At 42.9% G+C, this 22,941-nt stretch overlaps 3 protein-coding genes and 1 long non-coding RNA gene across 6 annotated transcripts; 1 reads left to right on the top strand and 3 right to left on the bottom strand.

Moving 5' to 3' along the window:
* Positions 1–645: 645 nt before the first annotated feature.
* Positions 646–5,945, bottom strand: LOC146392339 (uncharacterized). Of its 2 annotated transcripts, none has more exons than XM_084945489.1 (11): positions 5,824–5,945; positions 5,418–5,475; positions 4,764–4,778; positions 4,539–4,669; positions 4,299–4,434; positions 3,354–3,638; positions 2,844–3,182; positions 2,558–2,742; positions 1,784–1,885; positions 1,579–1,677; positions 646–1,490 (listed from the first exon to the last, which is right to left on the bottom strand). In XM_084945489.1, exons 1-11 carry the CDS (start codon positions 5,914–5,916, stop codon positions 1,272–1,274), a joined length of 1,662 nt encoding a protein of 553 aa, XP_084801615.1. In that variant the 5' UTR covers positions 5,917–5,945; the 3' UTR covers positions 646–1,271. The 2 variants fall into 2 exon arrangements, with proteins under 2 accessions (XP_084801615.1, XP_084801607.1); XM_084945481.1 differs by having other exon boundaries at positions 646–1,493; positions 5,824–5,944.
* A 243-nt stretch (positions 5,946–6,188) lies between these two features.
* Positions 6,189–9,067, bottom strand: LOC146392338 (uncharacterized). Its single transcript, XM_084945500.1, has 2 exons — positions 7,285–9,067; positions 6,189–7,211 (listed from the first exon to the last, which is right to left on the bottom strand). Exon 1 carries the CDS (start codon positions 8,889–8,891, stop codon positions 7,536–7,538), a length of 1,356 nt encoding a protein of 451 aa, XP_084801626.1. The 5' UTR covers positions 8,892–9,067; the 3' UTR covers positions 6,189–7,211; positions 7,285–7,535.
* A 3,857-nt stretch (positions 9,068–12,924) lies between these two features.
* Positions 12,925–15,143, bottom strand: LOC146392337 (uncharacterized). The gene is made up of 3 exons (XR_014801786.1): positions 13,788–15,143; positions 13,259–13,709; positions 12,925–13,185 (listed from the first exon to the last, which is right to left on the bottom strand). It is a non-coding gene; the product is annotated as an uncharacterized LOC146392337 (long non-coding RNA).
* A 229-nt stretch (positions 15,144–15,372) lies between these two features.
* Positions 15,373–21,912, top strand: LOC146392336 (uncharacterized). 2 transcript variants are annotated; one of them, XM_084945459.1, is made up of 9 exons: positions 15,373–15,450; positions 18,150–18,298; positions 18,431–18,563; positions 18,680–18,949; positions 19,032–19,307; positions 19,408–19,559; positions 19,651–19,761; positions 19,968–20,012; positions 20,168–21,912. In XM_084945459.1, the coding sequence occupies exons 1-9, from the start codon at positions 15,411–15,413 to the stop codon at positions 20,345–20,347; spliced, it is 1,356 nt and encodes a 451-aa protein (XP_084801585.1). In that variant the 5' UTR covers positions 15,373–15,410; the 3' UTR covers positions 20,348–21,912. The 2 variants fall into 2 exon arrangements, with proteins under 2 accessions (XP_084801585.1, XP_084801577.1); XM_084945451.1 differs by having other exon boundaries at positions 19,968–20,343.
* Positions 21,913–22,941: the final 1,029 nt, after the last annotated feature.

The following is a 22,941-nucleotide window of genomic DNA, read 5'->3' as shown; positions in this document are numbered from 1 at the left end:
GTCCTAAATGTTTATTAGAGTGAAGGCCTGTGGAAAGGAACTGTACAGATGGCTGCTTTTTTGGGCAAACAGTGCTCTGTAGCACCTACCAGAGGGTATGGAGTGATATTGCCTGCTTGTGTCCTGACTCTGGATTTGTTTTTCCTGCAGACATCACTGTCCATCGTAGTCTGTTCTTGTCCTGCATGGATGCTGATCCAAACAATACCGACATGAGTGAGCAGAGAACAAACTGGATTATTGCAGAGTTGAATAGATCATCACCTCCTGAGGCAGGTTGAACTTCCTGAGCTGGCGCAGGCTCTGCTCTGCCTTTTTGATAATAGTGTCTATACTGAGTGACCACTTCAGATCTTGGAAGATTGTGGCAAGCAGGCATAATGGAGAGGGACTCCTCAACTCCACTGTTACTGCTACAGTTTTGAGCATATTCAGCTCTAGGCTGATCTGACTGCACCACAGGGCCAGCTGTTCAACCCCACATCTGTGTCCTTGATAAAGCCGATGACCGTCATCAAACATCACAATTCTGACTGACAGGTCTTTTGAGAAACAGTCATTTGCGTAGAGGGAGAAGAGCAAAGAGAAGAGGTCCACCCCTGGGTGGCCAATATACATACAGTGTAAAGACGACATCATCTAAAATGTGTTTCTTAAAGATTATTTTTTTATTTTTTGAGTGATGACATTTTGACATTATGAAAATATTACAAGCTTTGGGGATAAAAGGTTATCCTGCACACAACATTCAAATATTAACTGCAGTATTTGGTGAAACATGTCACATAACTATTATAAGTAGAATTACCCCAAATATTTAATACACTGAATAAAAATGGTTAAAAATGCAGACAAGCTATTTAAAATAATAATTAAGTATGGACAACATGATGGGTGACAACTTAAGTTAAGTCTATATTGCTGTACAGTATTGAAAAATGAAATTTATCAAACGTTACCACAACAACTGGTGGGTAGCCCTAGAGACTGTCTTAAACACAGGAGCAGTGCAGATCATATTGGTCCTGAGGGTCCGGAGGTAGGTAACGGCAGGAGATTTCAGGAGCACCATCAGGCAGTACAATATGAGACAGGAAGGATTATGTTCAACTCATGCGTCAGAAAAATTACATCACAAAGCAAACTATTAAAACCGTGCATAAGGCACAGGTGAGGTTCTTCTTCTCGGTCAGGAGCATAACTTCACCGTTTGTGTGATTTCTCCATGCTGTACGATCCTTCTTCCCTTATCTCTGATCCAGTTCTCGGTTTTATGAAAAGTTCAGATTCTTTGACGTGTAAATACTGCAGGATTCAGAGGTGTCTGTGTCTAGTGGCAGCGTGGAAAAGAAGTCTTGTGATTTGTTCCCCCTTCCCTTATCTCCATCCTTTTTAATTTGGAACTGAACGCAGTCCTCGGATGAGTGGAGGCAGTCTGAAGCTCCGGGCACAGGGAAGGAAATCCTGTCCTCATCCTCATTAGATTTAGCCTGCTAACAAGGGATGAAGACACAAGTTTAAGCAAATATCATATTAATCTGTGGCATCTAAATATTCACAGCTGGAGAGCTGTATTACCTCAACGGTTAAGTTATGACTAGGGGAACTCCCAGCTGTTGCTCTGTGCACATCCTGGTTCTCAGCTCTTGGAGACCCTACCGTTACCGGAGCATAACCCTAGAAATACAAACAGCAACAGATATGCACAAAGACACAATTCAGTTGAATGATTTTAGCTCCCTTAAAAAAAAAGAAGAAGATTATATTAGTTAATCAGTCTTACAGTTTGAACAGGACTGGCTCTTGGGGTCCATTTTCTTGGTGTTCCAGTCTGCTGAGAGTAGCTGTAGTGACCTGGGGGCTGAGGAGAGGGGGGACTGTAGTGCTGCAAAAAAAAAACCCCACAAACATAAATAAACCAATAACGACAAAGACCTAGGAACTCATCCGACTCACAGACCATCACAATTCACCGGTTACTGCTCGTAAAAACAATAAATGTGACCTTCAGTGATCACTGTGTCCAAGGTTCTTGTGGATTGTGGAGAGACAGCCAGATGACGTTTGCCTTGCTATGGCATGAAGGCATGGCAAGGCTCAAATAGAGATAAAAGAAGGCTGAAACAGCAAGCCCTATTTATGTTACCATCTGCTGCTCTGCTTTCACATTTCATGTGAAATGGACATCGTGGACCGGTGTGTCTGTTAAATGTTTAGCCGTGATATCAGGTTGCTCCTTGCTAGTGATGTGTGTGGCATCATCACGCTGACATCTACAGAGCTTCAGTCAAAATACTTTGGACAGAATATATAAAAATATCTACAAAGTATCTGAAATAAAACATACCCACTGAATAAAGAGCTTCTACCATAAGTTTTTTTTTCTCCATACTTTTTAAAGATACTTCAGTTCATCAGACTCTCTGGAGCAAAAAAGAAATGTCAAAAAACGTCAACATGTGGCTCCTGTCGGTGTCAAAGTGCATGCATCTGCAATAAGATTGGCTTGACGGCTTGTAATCATTTATTTAGCTGTGGACTCTCCTGGTTTCCTCACCTGGATGTTGACCCTCGGGGGGTTGGCTGGCAGCGTGCGGTGTGTTCTAAAGCACGTGATGAGTTGGGAGAGGCTACAGTTTGGGTAGCGTTTCATGAACAGGATGAAACCAGCCAGGGACACGAACATGCCAGAAGGGACAGTGACGGATTTGAGGAGCGCTCGCCAACTCCCTCCCCTTTTGTCTGAGAAGATGGCAGACACATGGATTTTAGGAGGAGTGGCAACTATGGATCAAACAACTTCTGACTGATGCATGCTTCCAAAAACGTGGCACAATACCCACCGATCACGTGCAAGTAGGTGGAGGATACCAGGTTGCCATTCCTGTCTTTAACTTCATACAGCCCATCATGCCTTGAGGTCAGCCTTGCAATGACCACCTCGTAGATGGAGCCGTTCCTACTCAGTGAGATGATACCCCTGTAGCGCAGGTCATGGTCCGTTATCTGTCCCTCACGGATGAGCTGCACAGGGCCACGTGGGGGTTTGGGGTCAAAGGGGCCCAGGGAGGATTCATCAGGAAAATGGCCAGGGGTAAAAATGAGATGGGCATGAGCAAGAGGAAGAAATAGAGGCAGGATTATGGACTCTTTGGTAAAGCGTGTGATGTTGAAGGAATGCCCTGCATCCATCCATGTGTAAAATCATGAAAAATGGAGTAGTGGTGAATGTGGAAGTATGAGAGGGCATCAGATAGAAAGGGAAGGATAAAACAAAACCATTAGCACTGTAAAGTCACAAAGTTAAAGGTAGTCAGTCAGCTTCTTAAAACCCACGTTTCTGCTCTGCTCACCACGGACGGTGAGGGTGCTGCGACCCAGCACCTTCCCGTTGTCGTCTCTCACGGTGTAGTTGCCTTGGTCTCCTTGCGTCACTCTCTCCGCCACCCAGACCTTCCCCCCTCTTAGCAGCCGCCCCCGGCCAGCGTCACCGGTTTCGGGGTCTGTCCGGTTCCAAAGCACGACCGGCACAGCCTCAGGCGGAGCGCCCCGGTGAGAGAACTCCAGCATGGAGCCATTTTCGGGGATGCTGTGCTCAAAGGTCTCCCCATAGTTTCTGCGGTAGGGTTTAATGCATTCTGAAGGAAGACGAAGAACCACGAGATAAGTGAAAGACAGAAAGAGAACAAGTTTATTTAAGTACAATTTTGAGATGCAAAAGTTACTTTCTTTTTAACTAAACTGGTGAAAATGAAAGTGATATTGCAAAAGACCCACTCATAACACACATCAGTATACTGTAAATGATCACAAATCAAAACGAAAAGAAAAGTGATAATATATCTTTCTTTATGATACTTTGATGAGCACATTTTCCTGACAGTACTTGTGTAGGGACCATTCGCATTCGTAGGCTATGCATGCTTACGGCAGTGTTCAGCTGCAGGAGAGGTGGGAAAGATTGGTTCAGGGGGCAGTGGCAGGTAAAGTAATGCCACACCTGCTGTATATTTATACCAATTAACCTCTCCTCTTTTTATGCAGCAGGGGTGTGGCTGGCAAACGTTATATACACACACACACAAACACACCTGACATGGAGTCAGAACAGTTGCTACAACTTCTCTGCTTTAAGGCAATGAATACATTGCCTATATGACATCAAAGCATATGAACACGTTAAGTTATTAAATAACTTAATGTTTCAAGCAAAGAGAGGCAGATCATTGAAAAATTATGGCTCTTTTGCATCATGACACAAAGCAATGAAGTTCGCCAAAGAGAGGCAACTGTCATACCCGAAACGATCAGACGGACAGTCTCGTAGGTGAAGCCCATGGACAGCTTGTTGGCATAAACTCCCTGGTCAGCATGACTCACTTCTTTCAGGACTAACGACTTATCTTTGGTCCACTCAAACCGTGGGTCCTTAACCTACAGTTGCATGGCAGATCCATTTTTAGGCAACACAGCAACCAAACACACACACACACACACACAAAAAAAAAAACCCCAAGTGCCAACACTCGTCCACTCACAGTGGTTTTCTCCAGCAGGATGCGTTTCGGCCCGTCGGGATACGGTGTAAAAGTCACGATTCGCGACGTTGAGTCCACCGGTAGACGAAACTCCTTGCCGACGCAAACAGTCTGAACTTTTTCTCGGTCACCTGTCGAGGTGCAAATGAAAGTCAGCAACATCATTGGAGACCATGTGCTGCAGATGAAGGATGCATGAGGGGTAAAATGTGACTTTTGACTCACCTAGTAATTCCCAACCTGCAGGAAAAGTACGAGTAACATAATTAATAATTTTCTTCAGACCTCAGATACGGACTGTAAACTCTCCTACATATGTAAAAGGTTGACCTACTTTTATGTTATTAGGTCATTTAAGGTCATCTATTTTGTAACAGATTTTTAGAGTCTGCTATGTGATTTGACTTTTAAGCTCTTTAATTCAGCATATGTACACGTTTATTAATTGTTACTGTTCACGTACTGACTTTATAATGCATATTTTTCCACTGCATTTTCTCTGGGCACCTCTCACATTTATTATAGTTTTGCATGTTGGAAATTTACATTTGTGAGAATTATATTTCAGAGTTTAAGTGCTAAAAAACGAAAATCTCAGCTCTTCAAATCTGGGCTGGCCATTCTTCTTTGCCTTTGTTTTATTTAATCCAAGACCCTTAAATGAAATGGCTTTCTAGAAACATTCTGCAGATAATGGTGACGTTATCGACAAATGTATTAATTAGTCACTTTTTTTAAATAGTAACATTGACTTCACTTTTACTACGAATAACCTAACCGTAATATAAAGCACCAGTAAGTGCATTATTAATAATTATTTAAGCAGAAAGAAACAGAAAAACTACGGGTAGTCTTATTAAAAACTGGTGCCACACTTACCCAGTGCAAAAGGAAGGGTGAAAAGTGCAGTGTAGAGGACGCAGGAGGACATCTTCTCCTGTAAAAGACAGCGGATTGTTTCATCTGTAAACGTAATTGACATTCACACCAACCCTCCTCTGAAAACAAGCGGCCAGACGGGACATCCGATCATTAATCAACAAGCTGCAAAAGGCAGGGAGCTTAGCGACAGCCCAAAAGATGTCGGTGCGGACTCAAGCTACAGCGCACTGCACACACTCATGTCCCCCCATGACGTCCTGTCCGCTCTTTGAAGTCATGTCCAGTCAGGTGTCCAACATGTTTCCCATCTTCTGAACCATTGCAGCGCTACTACTGGCTGCCGGGTCATCAGTTACCGATCACCAACAAACGATTACTCAGTTTGTGCGTAATGTGAACTCACCTGCAGGATGTGAGGGTAATTTAAAAAAAAAAAAAAAAAATGTTTTTGTGGATGAGGATAAGAGGATAACGACGACCTCCGCAGAGCGCGCATGCCCACTGCTCCCCCTTCTGTTATGGCGAAGGATACGTCGTATTCTCGGCCGCTGATACGCAAAGTGCGTCACATTTTGCAGTTCTTGTAAATACACCGTTAGCCCAAGGGAACATATTTTCCCTCCCTTTTACTATGCTGCTATATTGTAGACTGCCGTAGTACCTCGTCAGATTCTGACTGTACGTGCAAATGAGGAGATGATCTTAGAAAATATAAGAGATCATAACGCGAAATGGAAATCCTCTCACTTAATAAATTTTCCTTCTTGTTAAAAAAAATTAACAAAAGTTAATTAACAAAATTAACTTGTTAGTTTCTACAGTGAGGGAAAATTACTTGATCTCCAGCTCCCCAGAAATAAAGAGTCTCTAGATTTGATCGTTTCATTTTAATGGGAGAGACAGAACATGGACCAAAAATCCAGGAAAGAAACACATTACATAAAAATAATAAATTGATTTCATGTCACTGAGTGAAATAAGTGTTTTATCCCCAAGAACAACACAAGCAAGTGTGACCTGTGGTAGGTACCTATTTAAAATAGGACAGAGCCGTAGGCGCACAGTCAGTTAAGAAGAGTTTAATCTTTAATACAAAATAAAAGTAACAGTGTAACAGCGGCACCTAAAAACAATTAAAAAGCTTTACCTTATTAAAAATGATAAAACTGTATGATTGCCTGTGAGACAGGACAAGCGCTGCGGGGAACCGTTTAAGAACAAATCGACATAGCACACAGGTTAAAAAGGGACGGCAACTCACACATGACCCCAAATGGGCAAAACACTATAGAAACAAAACAAAACAAAATCTTCAGTGCCGTCTTCACTCAGGCCCACTGCTGTGCATGCAAAAGCGGCAAGACAAAAAAAAGGATTTGTTTTCCCTGCAGCACCTTCACCGTTCGCGACAATATATAAAAAAAAGGGTTAAAATACTAAAAGAATCAATATCTGTGGTGCCTACTGATACAGAAAAAATTAAAACAAAAAAACAAAACAATCGACAGCCGCAGCAGTCAGTCTGTCGACTCACACCAGTTTAAAACAAATTAAAACACACTGATGTGTCGGGTCCTTTGCCCGCAGCCAGAAATCCACCTGGCAAAGCAGCAGCTCGGTACTCTGTGAATAAAAGGCAGGAGATCACTTAGCTGGACAGTAAAACACAGGAATATTCCTCAACTGAATTGGTTTTGTTACCCGTCCACAAGTTCGTGTCACACCCTAATAAATGTGGGTCAGTGGCGATGAAGTCCACTATACCGTTCTCACGGGAGCAATGTTTCCCACCTACAAGGGTGCAAATAACTGTAAACCTCTGCCAACAGCCAGAGCTCAAGTGGTACATTTTTGTGTAACCTACCGTTCTAACAGAAGTTTAGAGGAGGACCCGTATCAGACTTTCATAGACAGAAGTTAAGAAACACCAACTTGCCCAACTTCTACCAAGCACTCGCAGCTTCAGGTTTGCAGAGGAATACCCAATTGCCCACACCTGCGCTTATGAAAGGATCAAAGACCAGCTCCGCCCACCAGGGGCGGTCCCAAGTCTCCAGGTCTCACCTGTCATATTCTCCCCCCTGGTTTTTGCATTGGCGACCCGACAATGAAACTTTAAAGCCACGGTCTGTAAAAAGCTGTAACTGAATGTACACTAGGTGGCCTGGCTTCAGCTGATTGGGGCAGATGGTGTGGATTGGAATGGTGGCCAGCTGTTGAGTGTGTCGTTCTTCTAACTGTACCACTTTCAGCTAATGGAGTGGGGACACTACACTGTGGAGTCAGGGTACCAGGTTCAGTCCCTCTGGACTGCGGCCTCATTACTATAGCCAGGTCCTCTGGGGGTTGTTGGGGACAAGGTGCAGAATCCGTTCGTACACTTTGGGGGTCACCTCTTGGGGACTCCCTTCGTTGCCACACATAAAAGTCTCCCTCATCTTCAGACAGGGGTAACCGGTCAGGTGAACTTCTAGGGTTAGGAGTTTGCTGGAGCTCTGCCCTTATTTTCTCACAAATATCAGCAGGGATCGGCTTAATCAATTGTCTATTAACCTGTCTTTTCTGTTCTGGATCATGGAGTGGGGCCACTGTATACACAGGACCAGCGCCAGCAGGGGCACGGACAATACAATATGGTGTAGCGCCCCAAAAATCTTGGATTTTATTCCGGCCCCGAATGCTATGATCTCTCAAATACACTAACTGATGCAATGGCAAGGGGTCAGAAGCTGGGGCAGGTTGACGATCTGCACGCAGCGTCGCTGCTGCTTTGGTGCGGTTACTCACACCTTTATAAGCTACATCTAGACGTTTCTGATGCTCTTGGACCCAAGTGTGCACCGGGCCGTGGGTGGGTTCCTCCACTCTGCCTAACAGGAAGTCAATTGGGAGCTGGGGCTCTTGGCCAAACATAAGAAAATAGGGCGACTCACCCGTAGTTTGATGGATTGTGGTATTGTAAGCAAAGGTGAGCTGCCGCAAATACATGGGCCAATGACGCTTTTGCTCAGGGGGCAGGGTTCTCAACAGGTCATGCAGAGTCCGATTAAAACGCTCACACTGGCCATTACCTTGTGGGTGGTAAGGAGTGGTGCGAGTCTTTTCCACACCATATAACTGGCACAGCTGCTGAACTACTGCTCCTTCAAAACTCCTCCCCTGATCAGAGTGGATCCTAGAGGGAACACCAAAGCAATAAAACCACTCATAAACCAAAACACTGGCCACAGTAGTTGCCTTTTGATCCTTAGTACAAATGGCCTGAGTGAACTTTGAAAACACATCAGTCAGAATCAATACATTTTCACGGCCATCAACGGAGGGTTCAAGGCATGAGAAATCAATTGCCAGAATCTGATTGGGCCTCGCAGCCATGAGGTGACCCATGGTTATTTTAGGTTTCGGGTAAACTGCTTTAGCCTGTGCACAACGTTCACATTGCTGACAGTAATCCTGAACCTCCTTAAACATACCTGGCCAATAACACCTCTTGCGTATCAAGTCTGCAGTCCTGTCTATTCCCTGGTGACCATGGTCATTATGCAAGCCATGTAAAACTTCATTCTTGAGACTCTGAGGGACCACTAATTGGCACACTGGTTCCCCCCCCCCAGCTGGCTGAAAAATCTGCCGATAAAGGACGCCCTCCTTTTCTACCAGTTTCCTCCACTGGCGCAACATTTCCAGCACTGCTGCTGGCAAATCTCTCCTCTCCTGGCAAGTAAGGCCAGTTCCTCTGCGCCAAAACTTCAAAAAGCCACTAATCGTGGGGTCCTCCCTCTGCAAAGTAGCAAGGTCTGCAAGTGAATGAGAGGGTAAACCCGAAATCATAGATTGGATTACTTGCTGGGGTGGTAAAACTGTTTGGACTAAAGAGTCTGGAAGGGAAGTACCAGGAAGCAGTGTTTCTAAAGATACAGTTTGATCGGATGGCTGACACTGTCGGGACAAAGCATCTGCATTGCCATTTGTACGACCCGGACGATACTTAATTGAAAAATCAAAAGAAGAGAGCTGAGCAGCCCAGCGCTGTTCCAAAGCTCCAAGCTTTGCTGTAGTCAGATGGCTCAAGGGGTTGTTGTCTGTATAGACAACACACTTGTTACCCAGCAAATATTCTCTAAATTTTTCAGTCATAGCCCATTTCAAGGCTAGGAATTCAAGTTTCATGGAGCTGTAATTGGACATGTTACGTTCTGTGGGCTTTAGCCCTCGACTAGCATAAGCTATAGGACGCACCTTGCCATCAGCTTGCTGTTGCGAAAGCACTGCCCCCAGACCCCAGTGGCTGGCATCAACCTCCAAGATAAAAGGTTGTGAAAAATTAGCATAAGCCAATACGGGGGAATGCACCAACCGAGCTTTCAACTCTTGAAAGCTATTTTCACACTGCTCTGTCCAAACGTCCTGCAGTGTACGCTTGGAGGGGCGTTTGTGCTTAGTCCCAGCCAGCTCGGCCACCAACTGGTGAAGCGGAGCGGCTAGGGATGCAAAACCTGGAACAAAGCGGCGATAGTAACTAGCAAACCCTAAAAATGACCTCAATTCAGCAACAGAGCTAGGAGTTTGCCAATTAGACACAGCAGATATTTTATCTGGGTCTGTGGCTACCCCATCCTTGGAGATCACATGCCCAAGGTACTTTACCTCTGTCTGCAGAAAACAGCATTTTTCCAACTTGGCCTTCAAGTTTTGTACCCGCAAGGTCTCCAGTACTGCTCCTAGGCGCTGAATATGCTCGTCTACTGTAGTAGAGAAGACAATCACATCATCCAGATACAACAAGACTGGTGATTCTGGGAACCAAACATTCGCTCCATCAATCTCTGAAAGGTGCTTGGTGCATTACAGAGGCCAAATGGCATGCGGTTGAACTCAAATAACCCAAAAGGAGTGCAGAAAGCAGTTTTCTTTTAGTCTGGCTCAGCAACAGGGACCTGATTGTAGCCACTAGCCAAGTCCAAGGTAGAGAACCAACATGCACCTGACAACACGTCCAAGGACTCCTCAATTCGGGGCAAGGGAAAAGCATCCTTCCTAGTCCTTGAGTTCAGCAGACGGTAATCCACACAAAGCCTGATACTGGAGTCCTTCTTTCGTACTACCACGATTGGGGATGCAAAAGGGCTACAACTTTCTCTGATCACCTGACTCTCCAACAGGTGTTGAATATGGGCCTTAACGCTCTCATACTCTGAAGGTGGAATCCGTCGATACCGCTGGCGGACCGGAGTCTCATCTAAAAGTGGGATCTCATGAGTCATTAAATTGGTACACCCTAAATCACCATCATGAGAAGAAAAAACAGATTGGTAGTCACGCAAAAGGGCTCTTACCCTGTCCTGATCCTGTACAGTGAGGGCTGAGAGATCAATTGCATCAATTGCAGTTTTCAGAGGGTTGGGTTCCACACTCTGAGTTGCCATGGTAACACATTTTCCCTCTCCCAAATCTTCCAAGAGCCTGGTCAAGCCATCCGATTGGCTGACAATTTCAACTTGGCACAAGGTGCCAAGCTGACTGCGAGGTGGCAAAATGGCCTCAGTTAATCCCACATTGGTAACTGGGATAAATGCAGTGCCACTGACCACTTGGTCCAAAGCTGGAGAAGAAAGGAGACCATGAGGCAAACCAGCATCTAATGGTTCAAAAAGCGCGGTTCCAGTGTGTGCTGAAGGGACTTTCCGACATGTAGTTGGTACAAACTTCATTGTGCCTGCGGGGATGCAAATTTTCCTTCTACCCTTAACTCTCACTGGGCCACTAACCTGTGCTTCGGGCTGTAGCTGCGCTGTATGGCAACGCTGCAAAGCCTGCTGCCACGGATCCTCCTGCACTAAAGGAAGGTCAAAAAGAGCAGAGCCATGTTCCAAAAACAGCTCCCTATAACACTCACGGATCACATTCATGCCGAGTACTCCACATATTTCTGAGTTGGGGCTGGGCTCCAAAGGATCTCTAACAACTAACACACCACGTTTTGGTATTTGCCTCCCTAACACCTGGCAATCAAGCTCCAGGTAACCAACATAGGGAATATCTAGCCCATTAGCTGCCCGTAACCGCAGCCAATGGCATGCTTTCAGTTTCTCTGGACCCCAGTTCTTAAAATGTTTGGCAAAAAAAACTCTCCGTGATTGTAGTGACCATGGACCCAGTGTCTAATAAACAGGAGACATCTACCCCTCCCATATTAACGGTAACCTTTGGACAGGAGCCTACCAACTTGGGTGGGGGACCAGACATTTGAGCATTACAACTGTTGGAGCCAGTTATGTCCCCATCTGATATGTGGCTCAGCATAACAGAGGGTGCTAGTTTTCCGTCTGCATGGAAAACGTGCCCTGACCAGATGAGCTCCTGCTAGGGGCTGTAGATTCAAAGGCTACTACCCTCTCATTATCACAGTCTTTAGCAAAATGGCCAGGTTTCTGACACCGTCTGCAAATAACCTGCCTTCCTCTCTGCGTGAACCTAGGCTTACTTGATGTATGGCCAACTCTCAACTCATGTGTAAGCTGATCAATCTGGGCCTGCTGCCGTTTTAACATTTCCTTAACCTCTGCTAATTCTGACCCAATAGTATCCCTTGGCACCCTTGTTTGTCCTGTATGCTGAATGCTGTAGACTGCTGGGACAGAATAAGTCCTGAACCGGCCAGGTTCTACTCCTACTCTGCCTTCCCGCTCCCACCTGAGGGCTTCATCTCTTAAAGTATGGAGGTCATAATCTGGATGTTCACGAACAATCCTTTTAAGCTCACGGCTCAAATTTCCATCCCGGACACCCTCTACAAACTGATCAGGAAGCAGTCTAGCAGCCTCAGGAATTCGCCTCTCTGGACAACTTTGAATCATTTTGTCCATGAGAGAAAACAATGCATGGGAGAATTCCCTCAGTGACTCTCCTTCTTGCTGCCTTCTTGCATAAAAAGCTTCCTTAACAGCAATAAAGGACATGGGGCAACCATACTGGCTAAGGAGAATATCAAAAATGCGGTCTGGATCTTCTCTTACTTGCTGGGACCTATATTTTATTTCCTCACGAGCATCACCAGTCAAATGATCATAAATATAATGGGCTCTATCAACAGGGGCAAGTCTACGAGTGCGCATCACAGATTTTATTTCCTCCACCCAACTTTGGACACTAATTTCCCCAGTTCCACTAAACAAGGGGCACGACCTCTCTCTAGGGATATAAACTAACCTCTCTCGGGGAGAGCCCTCCATAGGGGTGGAGTCATGAGGTCTACAGGGGCTAGAAATGCCTGATTGGGACTCCATAATAATAAAATAAAAACCCTCAACAGTAAGTGTGCCTACTGTGTTTAAATGCAGATTACACTTTGTTACCACCAGGAATTACCAGCTGCTGCTTTGCCTAAAAAATAAATAAATACAAATATAAAACAGTTTAAAACACACACCCATAAAAATAAAAAGAATTTTACACAAACCAACTGACTAATCGCTGTGCACACCTAGAGGCTCATCCTGTCGACTCACACCAGTTTAAAACAAATTAAAACACACTGATGTGTCGGGTCCTTTGCCCGCAGCCAGAAATCCACCTGGCAAAGCAGCAGCTCGGTACTCTGTGAATAAAAGGCAGGAGATCACTTAGCTGGACAGTAAAACACAGGAATATTCCTCAACTGAATTGGTTTTGTTACCCGTCCACAAGTTCGTGTCACACACTAATAAATGTGGGTCAGTGGCGATGAAGTCCACTATACCGTTCTCACGGGAGCAATGTTTCCCACCTACAAGGGTGCAAATAACTGTAAACCTCTGCCAACAGCCAGAGCTCAAGTGGTACATTTTTGTGTAACCTACCGTTCTAACAGAAGTTTAGAGGAGGACCCGTATCAGACTTTCATAGACAGAAGTTAAGAAACACCAACTTGCCCAACTTCTACCAAGCACTCGCAGCTTCAGGTTTGCAGAGGAATACCCAATTGCCCACACCTGCGCTTATGAAAGGATCAAAGACCAGCTCCGCCCACCAGGGGCGGTCCCAAGTCTTCAGGTCTCACCTGTCACACAAGTGTCACGGTCTGGCTGGCAGACCGTGGGGGATGTTGGAGAAAGGACCCAAACGCTGGACTTAGTGAAATGAGCAGTGGGTTTATTTACAGTGAGGTAAATGTACACCACACAATAAATCTCCAAAGTGCTCCCTCGACTCCCGTGACGTGTCTTCTCCTAAGTGCTGGTATTTCGTGCTCTCTGCCCCTGTGCCTTCGCACACTCCGTGTGTCTTGCAGTCCTGTGTTCCGCTGTCCTCCTGAGGAAAAACAACAGACACGGCCGTTATGGCACCAACTCCAGCAGGCATACACTGAACAGCACTTTAAACACTGACATGGAGTCTAACTCAACAATCCTGCACCGGAGGAAGCTCCATCGCACTGTTAAGTAGCTCCCCCGACGAGCCTGATCAGAAGCAGGTGTGTGAGAACCTAGGCGTGACCGGCAGCCGGCAGGGCCACGCCCATCAGGCCTGCAGGTGGCTGTCCTTCATCCTTCAGCCACACCCGCAGACACCCACACGTACACACACCAGCATGGAACACAAGAGCACAGTGCAGCAAACATACATCCAATACAATAATAATAACAACAACAACAACAACAACAACAACAACAACAACAACAACAACAGCAATAGTAATACTAAAGGTCCACACTGCTCACGGACCCCAAGTCCCCGGAACCGGGTCCGTGACAGCAAGTTCTTTGTGGAAAAACCCTTGTTGGCAAGCGCAGCAGTAAGATGTTTCTTGTAGTTGGTCACCACGTTTGGACTCATCTCTTTTACTCCTCTTTACAGAAACGCTCTATTGATTTTCTATGGCAGGAATGTCAAACTCTTATTACACCATATTACACATACAGCCTACTTTGATCTTAAGTAGTCAGACAACATCCCTCAGATATCTCAATATAAGAAGTCCAATTTCATTGATACATCTTAGTTTTACTACATGATAAAGACATTTTGTTCTATTTTAATATATAGAAATCAATAGAAATCTATAGAAATCACTCAGCACAACTCTTCTGGCTTAAATGATAAGAAATAAATGTAAAATTACAAAACTGATTTATCTGTGTGCCACATGGGCACACCTGACGTTTGTCTCTCTCCGTTGAAATGAAACAAACATAAAAATTAGAGACTGTTCGTGTCTTTGTAAATAAACAAACTTGCAAATTCAGGAGTATAGGGTGTGTGGTTTATCTTTATTTGGGGAGGTTTATGTGTCACATGAGATAAGTAAAGTCCTTAACAGTGCACATGCTTACACTTTAAATATGTTTTTAGTATAGGTTATATGCATGATTAAAATGAAGCAGGTTTTATGGTACCGGACCAGTTATTTCCCAGTGTTTCTATGTAACATGTTTAAAAACGTCTTGACTGCGATTCCTTTAGAATTCATTCCTACTGAATTCACTTGAAATGGGACGGAAGCCAACAAAACGACGCGAAAGTTGTATTTTTATCCCCTTTAAACTGTTTTTATTTATGATATGGTGGTTTTAAAAGCGATCTTGGAGGCAGAAACAACACAAACGCCTGGTTTGATATTGAAAAGTATCCTGGGAGATGGTCCCTGTATGCAGTTACAGTGGGAGAGGTGGAGCCTAAGCCACGCCCGGTCCTTCTTTTCTCCACCCAGCAGCTGCAGGACGCACAGAACTCAATCACACAACACAAGTACGGTCTCATTATTCTTTTTCTGTTTGTCCACAACTTCTTCTTAGTCAGGCTTTTTAATACTGAACATCACCTGTGTCACTCCCAATAACAGCACGTGTTTATTGTGGACTGATTTGCTATTTTCGGGGTTAATTTTTGTGTGTTATCCGAACATTTCATTACAGAAGGGAATGCGGTACGGATTTGGTCTTGGAAGCTGAGGGAAAAAAACACACAGAAAAAAGAGCCTCAAGTCACCTCGCTGCTCTTTTTCTGCAGGACATGTCGCTTGTGTTTTTGATGTTTTCCATTGTCTTCTTCGGTGAGTAGAGCTCATTCCCACATTCTAACATATAAACACCTGGAATCTGAAATACAACGCTCGATGGTTTGGAATTATTTACAACAAACGTTAAGTGATTTCCATGCCACACACTCCGTAGGTACAGCATGTACAAAGTTATCCAATCTCTCCGTGGAGCCAGGTGTTAAGTGGCACTCTGCCGGAGCGAATTAAAGTGCGTGCATGTTGTAGTAAAAGACGTTTGGTGTTGTGGGGCTGTAGACTAATGCAATTTAAATCAGTAGCAGAACACAGGAAGAACAATACGCATCGTCTCCACACCCATCTGCTATTCCCAGAATTAGTGCTTGGTGCATTTCATTTATCAATAAATTATTTGGGAAACATAAACACCTATCAACGTACATCCACCCATAAATAAAAAAAAATAAATAAGCAAGCATATTGTTTTTATTGTTTTTCGTTTTCAATTAAGCCTTAATTGAATTATGTATACATAATTCAATTAAGGCTTAATTGAAGAAAACAAAACAATAATCTGATTAATTTCATTGAAATATAAATATACAGTTACATATTTATGTGTTTTAAACTATTCACGGTATTTATGCATTGTCATTGTCTTTAGCCGCAAAGTGAAAGGAAATGTTTACACGACGGAAACCAGAAAATTCAGCACAGCCAAGATTTGCTGGTTTGACAAAACATAACCTCAGTCAGAGATAACGGGTAGCACGACGGTGGCAATCAACTTTTTCTTATTTATTTGTCTTCTGCTTCCGGCTCTGTGAGCGCTCACACGTAAATATGGGTGTTTTGCAGCGTCACGTGACTCATCGTCCGCATGTGGCGCTTAAAATGGTCATTTATAATATTTAAAGAAAAAACATATCATATCCATTCAAGTTAATCACGTTATCACTGCTGTTTAAGGTAACAGCTGCAGATTAGAGCTCTGAAACTTTAAACTGGATCTATTTAAACGTTAAAGGCCATTGTCCAATATCCGAATAGGCAGCGTTTCTGCCGAATGGCAGAATCGCATCAGTTTGTCAGCAGATCAAAGTGTAATTATTTTATTGGTTGTCTTGATGCACGCTCAATCATCCAGGTAAGGACATCCCAAAAAGTTAATCATGTGTGAACAGAGTCAACTTTTTGGTATTTTATTAGTTGAAACGGTGTTTATGGTTTATGTTCAGTGTTCATGGAGCTGCAATTCCAGCAGTGCTAAAGAAACTTAGCAACAGATTAAAACCACGTTTAGCAACATTTATACTTTTTAATATCGAATTAATTAATTATATGTGCACATTCCTGTACACTCTGTGCTGCATTCATTGGTTTTTAATAAGGTTTCGCTTAACAGCTACAACATGCTGTAAATAAAAGAATCAGTGAACACGTTGCGTTTCTGGAGGATTTAAACTAAAACCTGACCAGCAGTAGCGGTTTTTGATATGGGCGACACGGGCGGTTGCCCAGGGCGGCATCGTGGTGGGGGGCGGCATCACGGGCATCGGCAAAAAAAAAAAAAAAAATCGCTCGTACTCATGCTGCCCCGACATCATCCAGCGCATATTGGGGATGGCATAGGCACCGATCGGTTTTCTATCGCCCATTTGCTGGGAGTAAGGGCGCCCCCCGTTTGCGAGGTGCGCCTGCTGTTTACGGCACAGGGAGGAGAGGGCGGGGCGGCGGGGGATTCTCTGGCTGGAGCAGCATCTAATAACCAACTCGCAAAATAAAACCAAATAAAAACAAAACAACAAACACGAAAACACCAGACATTATGATACAGACTTATAATTTGCACCGATGTTTTTTCGAAATTCTATACGCGAAAAGTGAGCGCGAGAGCCCTCGGTGCGCCTGCTCGCTGCTGAAGTCAAAGTAAACTTTATTGTCATCTCCGCTACATACAGTCCATCATATAGAGAGACGAGACGACGAGGCTCCAGTTACCGCAGTGCAAGTAAACAAACAGGGAGTGTTCGTCCCGGGCGCCAAACAGGCCAGGACCGCCACCAGCATAAATTACCACAGTGACTCTTACTTTGAGCTTAGCCATCTCAGCATACCTGGCCAAGCCATAGATCTGGCTTCATTAATACACCTCGCTGTTGCGATGTATGGGTTTGAGTTAATGGCTTAGTAGTGCTGATATCTAAAAGTGGCCAGTTGCTGTTCTAAGATGGTCAGCCATTGCTGATTTGAGAATAGCGGCTGATGAAGTGAGTGCATCAGAGGGACCAATCAGGTTGAATCGTTTGGAGACAAAGTTACAGGCAAGGCAGAAATGGTTTAACGGTTTGGAGCTGCTGTGGTGACTGAGCTGAACATAGGGTAATTTACTGATGTGAGATGTTGTTCATGTATTTCATTCAGCTAGTAATAACTTGGTTTATTTCTGATGCTTTATGACAAATGTGAGTTAATTTATCAGATTGAGAGTTATACTTTACTCTGCCTCGTGCTTTGGGGATGAGAGATCTCTAGGAATGCTTTTTTTATGCTGCTGCATTTGTGTAAATTCAGTGATGTTCCAGAACCTTGTCTTCAAAATTACTTTCAGAGTGTAACAAAATGTGTGTGTGTGTGTGTGTTTGGTATATTAATGGAAACAACTGATATTATGTTGTCAGATGTTTGTGGTTTCAGTTACATTAACACTACCTCCACCTGTCTCTTCTTCTCTTGCATCTTTTTGATTAAAGGTTCATCCTCTGGTATACAAACTGATGAGGTGTGCTATGGCAGGAGGTGGCAGTTTCCATCTAATTATATACCCTTACGTTATACTGGACCGATATACTTTACTGAAAGTAATATGGAATCCATAAAAGTTGTTATAAATGATGGGAAGGTGAGCAGCCTCTATGTGACCATTACATTTCTGCAATATGATAAATGTTAGACCTATGTTTGAAACAATTAAATCAAAGTATATAGAATATGTTCTAACCTGAGGAATATATATGTGCTGTCTATCTTTCAGGCAATAGACGCACGCTTCAGAGTCTCTCCTGGCTCAATTTATCTTACAGATGTAGAAAAAAGAGATGAAGGAAATTATTCTGTCTCATCTGGCGGCTACCAGCGACAAGATGTTGTTGAACTGAAAGTCTTGGGTAAGAATTTGAACTGTATTGTATATTTAGATCAAAAATATATAGGTATGTGTTTTAGCTACCTGTTCCTAAGCACAAGTCCCCTCCTTTTTTCCCCCCTTAATCTGCATTTTAAGAATGTGCTGAAAATGTCACAAGGGATTACTACTATACGTGGGAGGACTCTATCCCTAGACGGGCTGAAATCCTGGAGTTTACTCCCCTTCACAGTCCGGACCAGCCAAAGATCCTGTGGAATCGCACAGACTCTCAGATCAGAGAAAGCAGAGCTGAGGTGAAAAACGGTAATTGGCAGCTGTCTTACCTCACTCAGGCAGACAGTGGGTACTACAACTTCAGGGATAAGAACCACTCTGTGTTGGCCAAGGTGCTGCTCATAGTACAAGGTGATGTGAGAAGCTGCCTGTGAGATTTCTGCATTTTACCAGATTAAATGTTCTAATGAAGTCTGATCTGTGTCACTAACAGAACAAACCAGACACTATGAAACAAGGTGGAATGAGCACATTCTCATTGAATACCCTCGGGGTCCTAAGAAGTGGACCATGACTTTTACACCTAAGGGCCAAATGGATCCCGAAACACTGATGGATGGCAGTCTGATCATAAAAGATAATCGCTTTTCTGGCAGAATTCGTGCAGTGATGGATGGCATAATTATAAATTCTAGAGACTCTGGCACCTTTGAGTTCAGAGACCCAGAAGGCAACCTGATCTTGAGTTCTCAGCTTGAAGTGACCCGTGGTAAGCAACAGAGCATTTCTCCTCATAGAGTAGAAGTTCTAACTAACATTAACCCCCACCCTCTACACCATATTCCCTAACTTTCTCCATGCTCTTACAGAAATGTTACCACAGTTTATATTTATGGCTGTTATTGCCTTGATTGTCGTCGCGGGGATCATCTGCTGTTGCTGTTGTTGTAAAAAGTGCTGTAAAAGGGACAAGTCTGCTCCTCAGACTGCAGCCTCACCTGCACCTGCCGTATATTATCATGTAAGTATTCTTTTAAGTGGAAATTAAGACCAGCTGTGTTAATATTTGATGTTCTTTTTTTAAAATTTGAAAATCCTTATTCCAATTACAGATTGAGAATCAACCTGCATGCCCAAGTTACTCACATCCTTCAGCTTTGTCTTATCAGCCTGTGAATTCTCATATTTCTACACAACCTTCAGCTACCTCCTCTGAGCCACCGGTAGGTGTAAAGCTTGATTTATATTCAAGGCAAAGATAAAAGAGAGGTGAAAGGAACTCAGCCACTTTTGTTGTTTTAAAAAGAAATAGTAGTTATTTGTGGATTGGCCCACTAAGTCTTTATCTCGTCTGGGACTGCCTGGCAACTAACATTAGCGCCCATCCTCTTTCCTCTTCTGACTCATGTGCTTTTTCCTAACTTCACAGATGTACCACAAAGTGAATATCCATGAGAACCCCGCTCAGCCTGAGGTACATACACACAAACAAACATACAAAAATCCCCATGAATGCATAAAACTAAGAACAGAAATTTCCTCATTCAGAGGCATTTTTGGCCTGTCAGTGACTGATTCATTTTACCCACTGTGCTTATGCACCTTTTTTCGTTTTACCGATGTCTCCAGGTTTCAGTACCTGAAAACCAGGCTTCCACTCCAGCTCCCTCAGTCGGCCCAGACTTCCTCTCATCAGACCCGGAGCCGCAATTTGAACTGAAAGGATTAGACATGCCTTTTGCACCATCTCTTACTTCAAACACAACTATCTGTGATGTTTATAACTCAGACAAACTAAACTTTCCGTAAACAGTATGCTGAAAATTCAGGTAGAGTTTATTATTGTTTCCATTTTCATCTTTGCAAAGCCATACACGGACAGGAAAAGGACCATGCAGCCAGATGTTAATCGCACTGTGTTGATGCATGATCAGTTTTTTTATCTTTCACACAAAGATGTGCTGTTGTAAAATGTATGGATTCCAAATATATTTTTTCTGTTAACAAGATTGCTTGTAAGTTTGCAAGTTCATGTCTTGCAAACAGTTTGGTTCTGGAAAGCTTTGGAATTTTTAATTTTTTTCCTAAATTTTCCTCAGGTATGAGAACATAAATCTCACTCAGTGTTGTCCTCCAAACATTCTGTTACAGCAGCTTAAGTGTGAATTACAGGAATCAGGGTTTTATTATATTGTGCAATATAAATGCATTTACCATAAATTAGAATTGTTACTTGCATGAAATAGTGTCTGCTTTGCTTCTCTTCACAGGCTATTTATGGATATTTATGGAATGACAGATAATGTAGTCCGGTATCGTGGCAAAGCGTGTAATAGATACGGTGGACCAACGTGCCTATTACATGCTTTGCCGTGATATCAGGCTGGATAATGTTGCTAGCTTTTGCTTCCATGGGTATTTTCTACCTCTGTTATGTGCATCCAGCTCCATACATCACTTGTTTGTAGCTTTTATCATTGTGTTTTGAGGGATGGTGGGCAATTTTTAAATATGCCTTTTTATATTGTCAAATTCTCAAATGCAATACAAGTATAACTGTGGTTCTGTATATCTTTAAACAGAAGCTTGTATAAAAGTTTTATCGGGCATTGAAAAACATGTATCGTTTATATAATGTATGGACAATTCTGATAGTTGTTTGCATTGCATGAAGATGTCTGAATATGGAATTAGTGTAATGATTTGAAAAAGACCTTAAAGAGCTTACATGAATTTTTCAACTCTGTCCCTCTGTCTCGCTCCCTCTTTCTGTCTCACTCTCTCTCTAACACACACACATGCACACGCACACGTGTGGGGACACAGTGGAATGACAACACCACTACTTCTTACATTTTAAAAAATCTAAATGGAAGAGCCCCTTAAAATTTGCATGGAAACTAGAGGGTTAGATTTTCAACATTACAATTAGCATTACAGTTGTAATAGCTTCTAATGCAACTGTAACTCATTTAATTATAAGAGCATTTGTATGTTGACAGACATTTAAAAAAGCTGGTTTTGGAGAGTTTGCTACTATGCAGCTCTTATAGCAAGTTGATGTGCAGATGTTAATTCCTGCATGGATGTTCCTTTGCCTACATGCATGTAGTTTAAGTAATTGCTTGGTGTTATCATATTTCGTAGATAAATATAACTTGGTGTCATCTGCATAGCAATGAAAATGCATGTGTTTTCTAATAATATTGCATGAGGGGAAACGTATAATGTAAAAAGTATTGGTTCTAGGACAGAACTCTGTGGAACTCCATGAAAAATTCTTTAACTTACATTAATAATACCTGTCTACCTGTTCATTCCTGGTCCATTCCTGGTATAAAGCCTGAGAATAATTGCTATGGCATGGGATTAAACTTTTCATCTGATTTTATATATATATATATATATATATATATTATTTATTATGGACCAGTACAGTTCAGTCCAAGTAAAGGAGGCTCCTCAAAATTTGTGGTAAATGTTTGAAGGTAAGCTGCTCCACGTGCTGTGTGACCATGTCTGGTCCGTCTTCTGTTGGAAAACATTAAACCCTGGTATGTGATGATAAATAGAATCTGTTCTCACCTGAGTGAATGTATATGTGTTTACATTTCGGGGAAAGGAACCCAATTCAGAATCTCCCCTGGCTCAATTTGTTTTACAAATGTGATAGAAAAGGATCAGGGATTGTTTTTACATCTCATTTGGTGGCAGGCAGCTATTGTTGTGTAACTGGAAATCTTAATGAGAATTAAACTATCCTGCATCAACCAATCTGTTTGATAATAGATTTGTTTAGATAGACTGTTTCTTATAAAGAACCTTTCCACTTGAAGTACTTTTTTCTACTGTTTTTGTACTTAAGTGCTTTCTATCTAGCATTCACACTTATCATATCGGTGAGTAACTTGGGGTTCAGTATCCCAAGAATCCTTTGGCATGCAGATTGTAACAGCCAGGGATTGAACCACCAACCTTCTGATTAGTGGATGACCTGCTCTACCTCCAGAGCCCTGTTAGTTATGCATTTCTAAATACAAGTTCACTCTGTCTTTTGTTGTTGTTTAAAAAAAAATTATATTTCTAAATTGGATTTTTTCTTACTTAGTGTGAATACTGAAAAGCATTCACAGCATTGTTATTCAAATCTTTATTATTATAATATTTTATTTTTGTCAATACGACTTGTAGTATTTTCTTGGGAAGCATTTATTTCACAATGACTTTTCTGTTTATTTAAAGCAGCAGCAGACAGGTGTGTGTGTGTGTGTGTGTGTGTGGTGCCACTGGATGGTGTCGCTATAGCAACCAGGCTCACACCTGCCTGCTTAATGAGCTCTGTCTGTCATTGCCAAGATTAATCTTAAAAACTTATGTTTCAACTGCTGCTGTGTGCACAGTGT

Source organism: Perissodus microlepis, chromosome 2 (assembly GCF_051167445.1).
Source record: "Perissodus microlepis isolate ML-2025 ecotype Zambia chromosome 2, ASM5116744v1, whole genome shotgun sequence".
Lineage (NCBI taxonomy): Eukaryota > Metazoa > Chordata > Actinopteri > Cichliformes > Cichlidae > Perissodus > Perissodus microlepis.
Note: the sequence above shows the minus strand (reverse complement) of the source record. Positions and strands in the feature narration are given on the sequence as shown.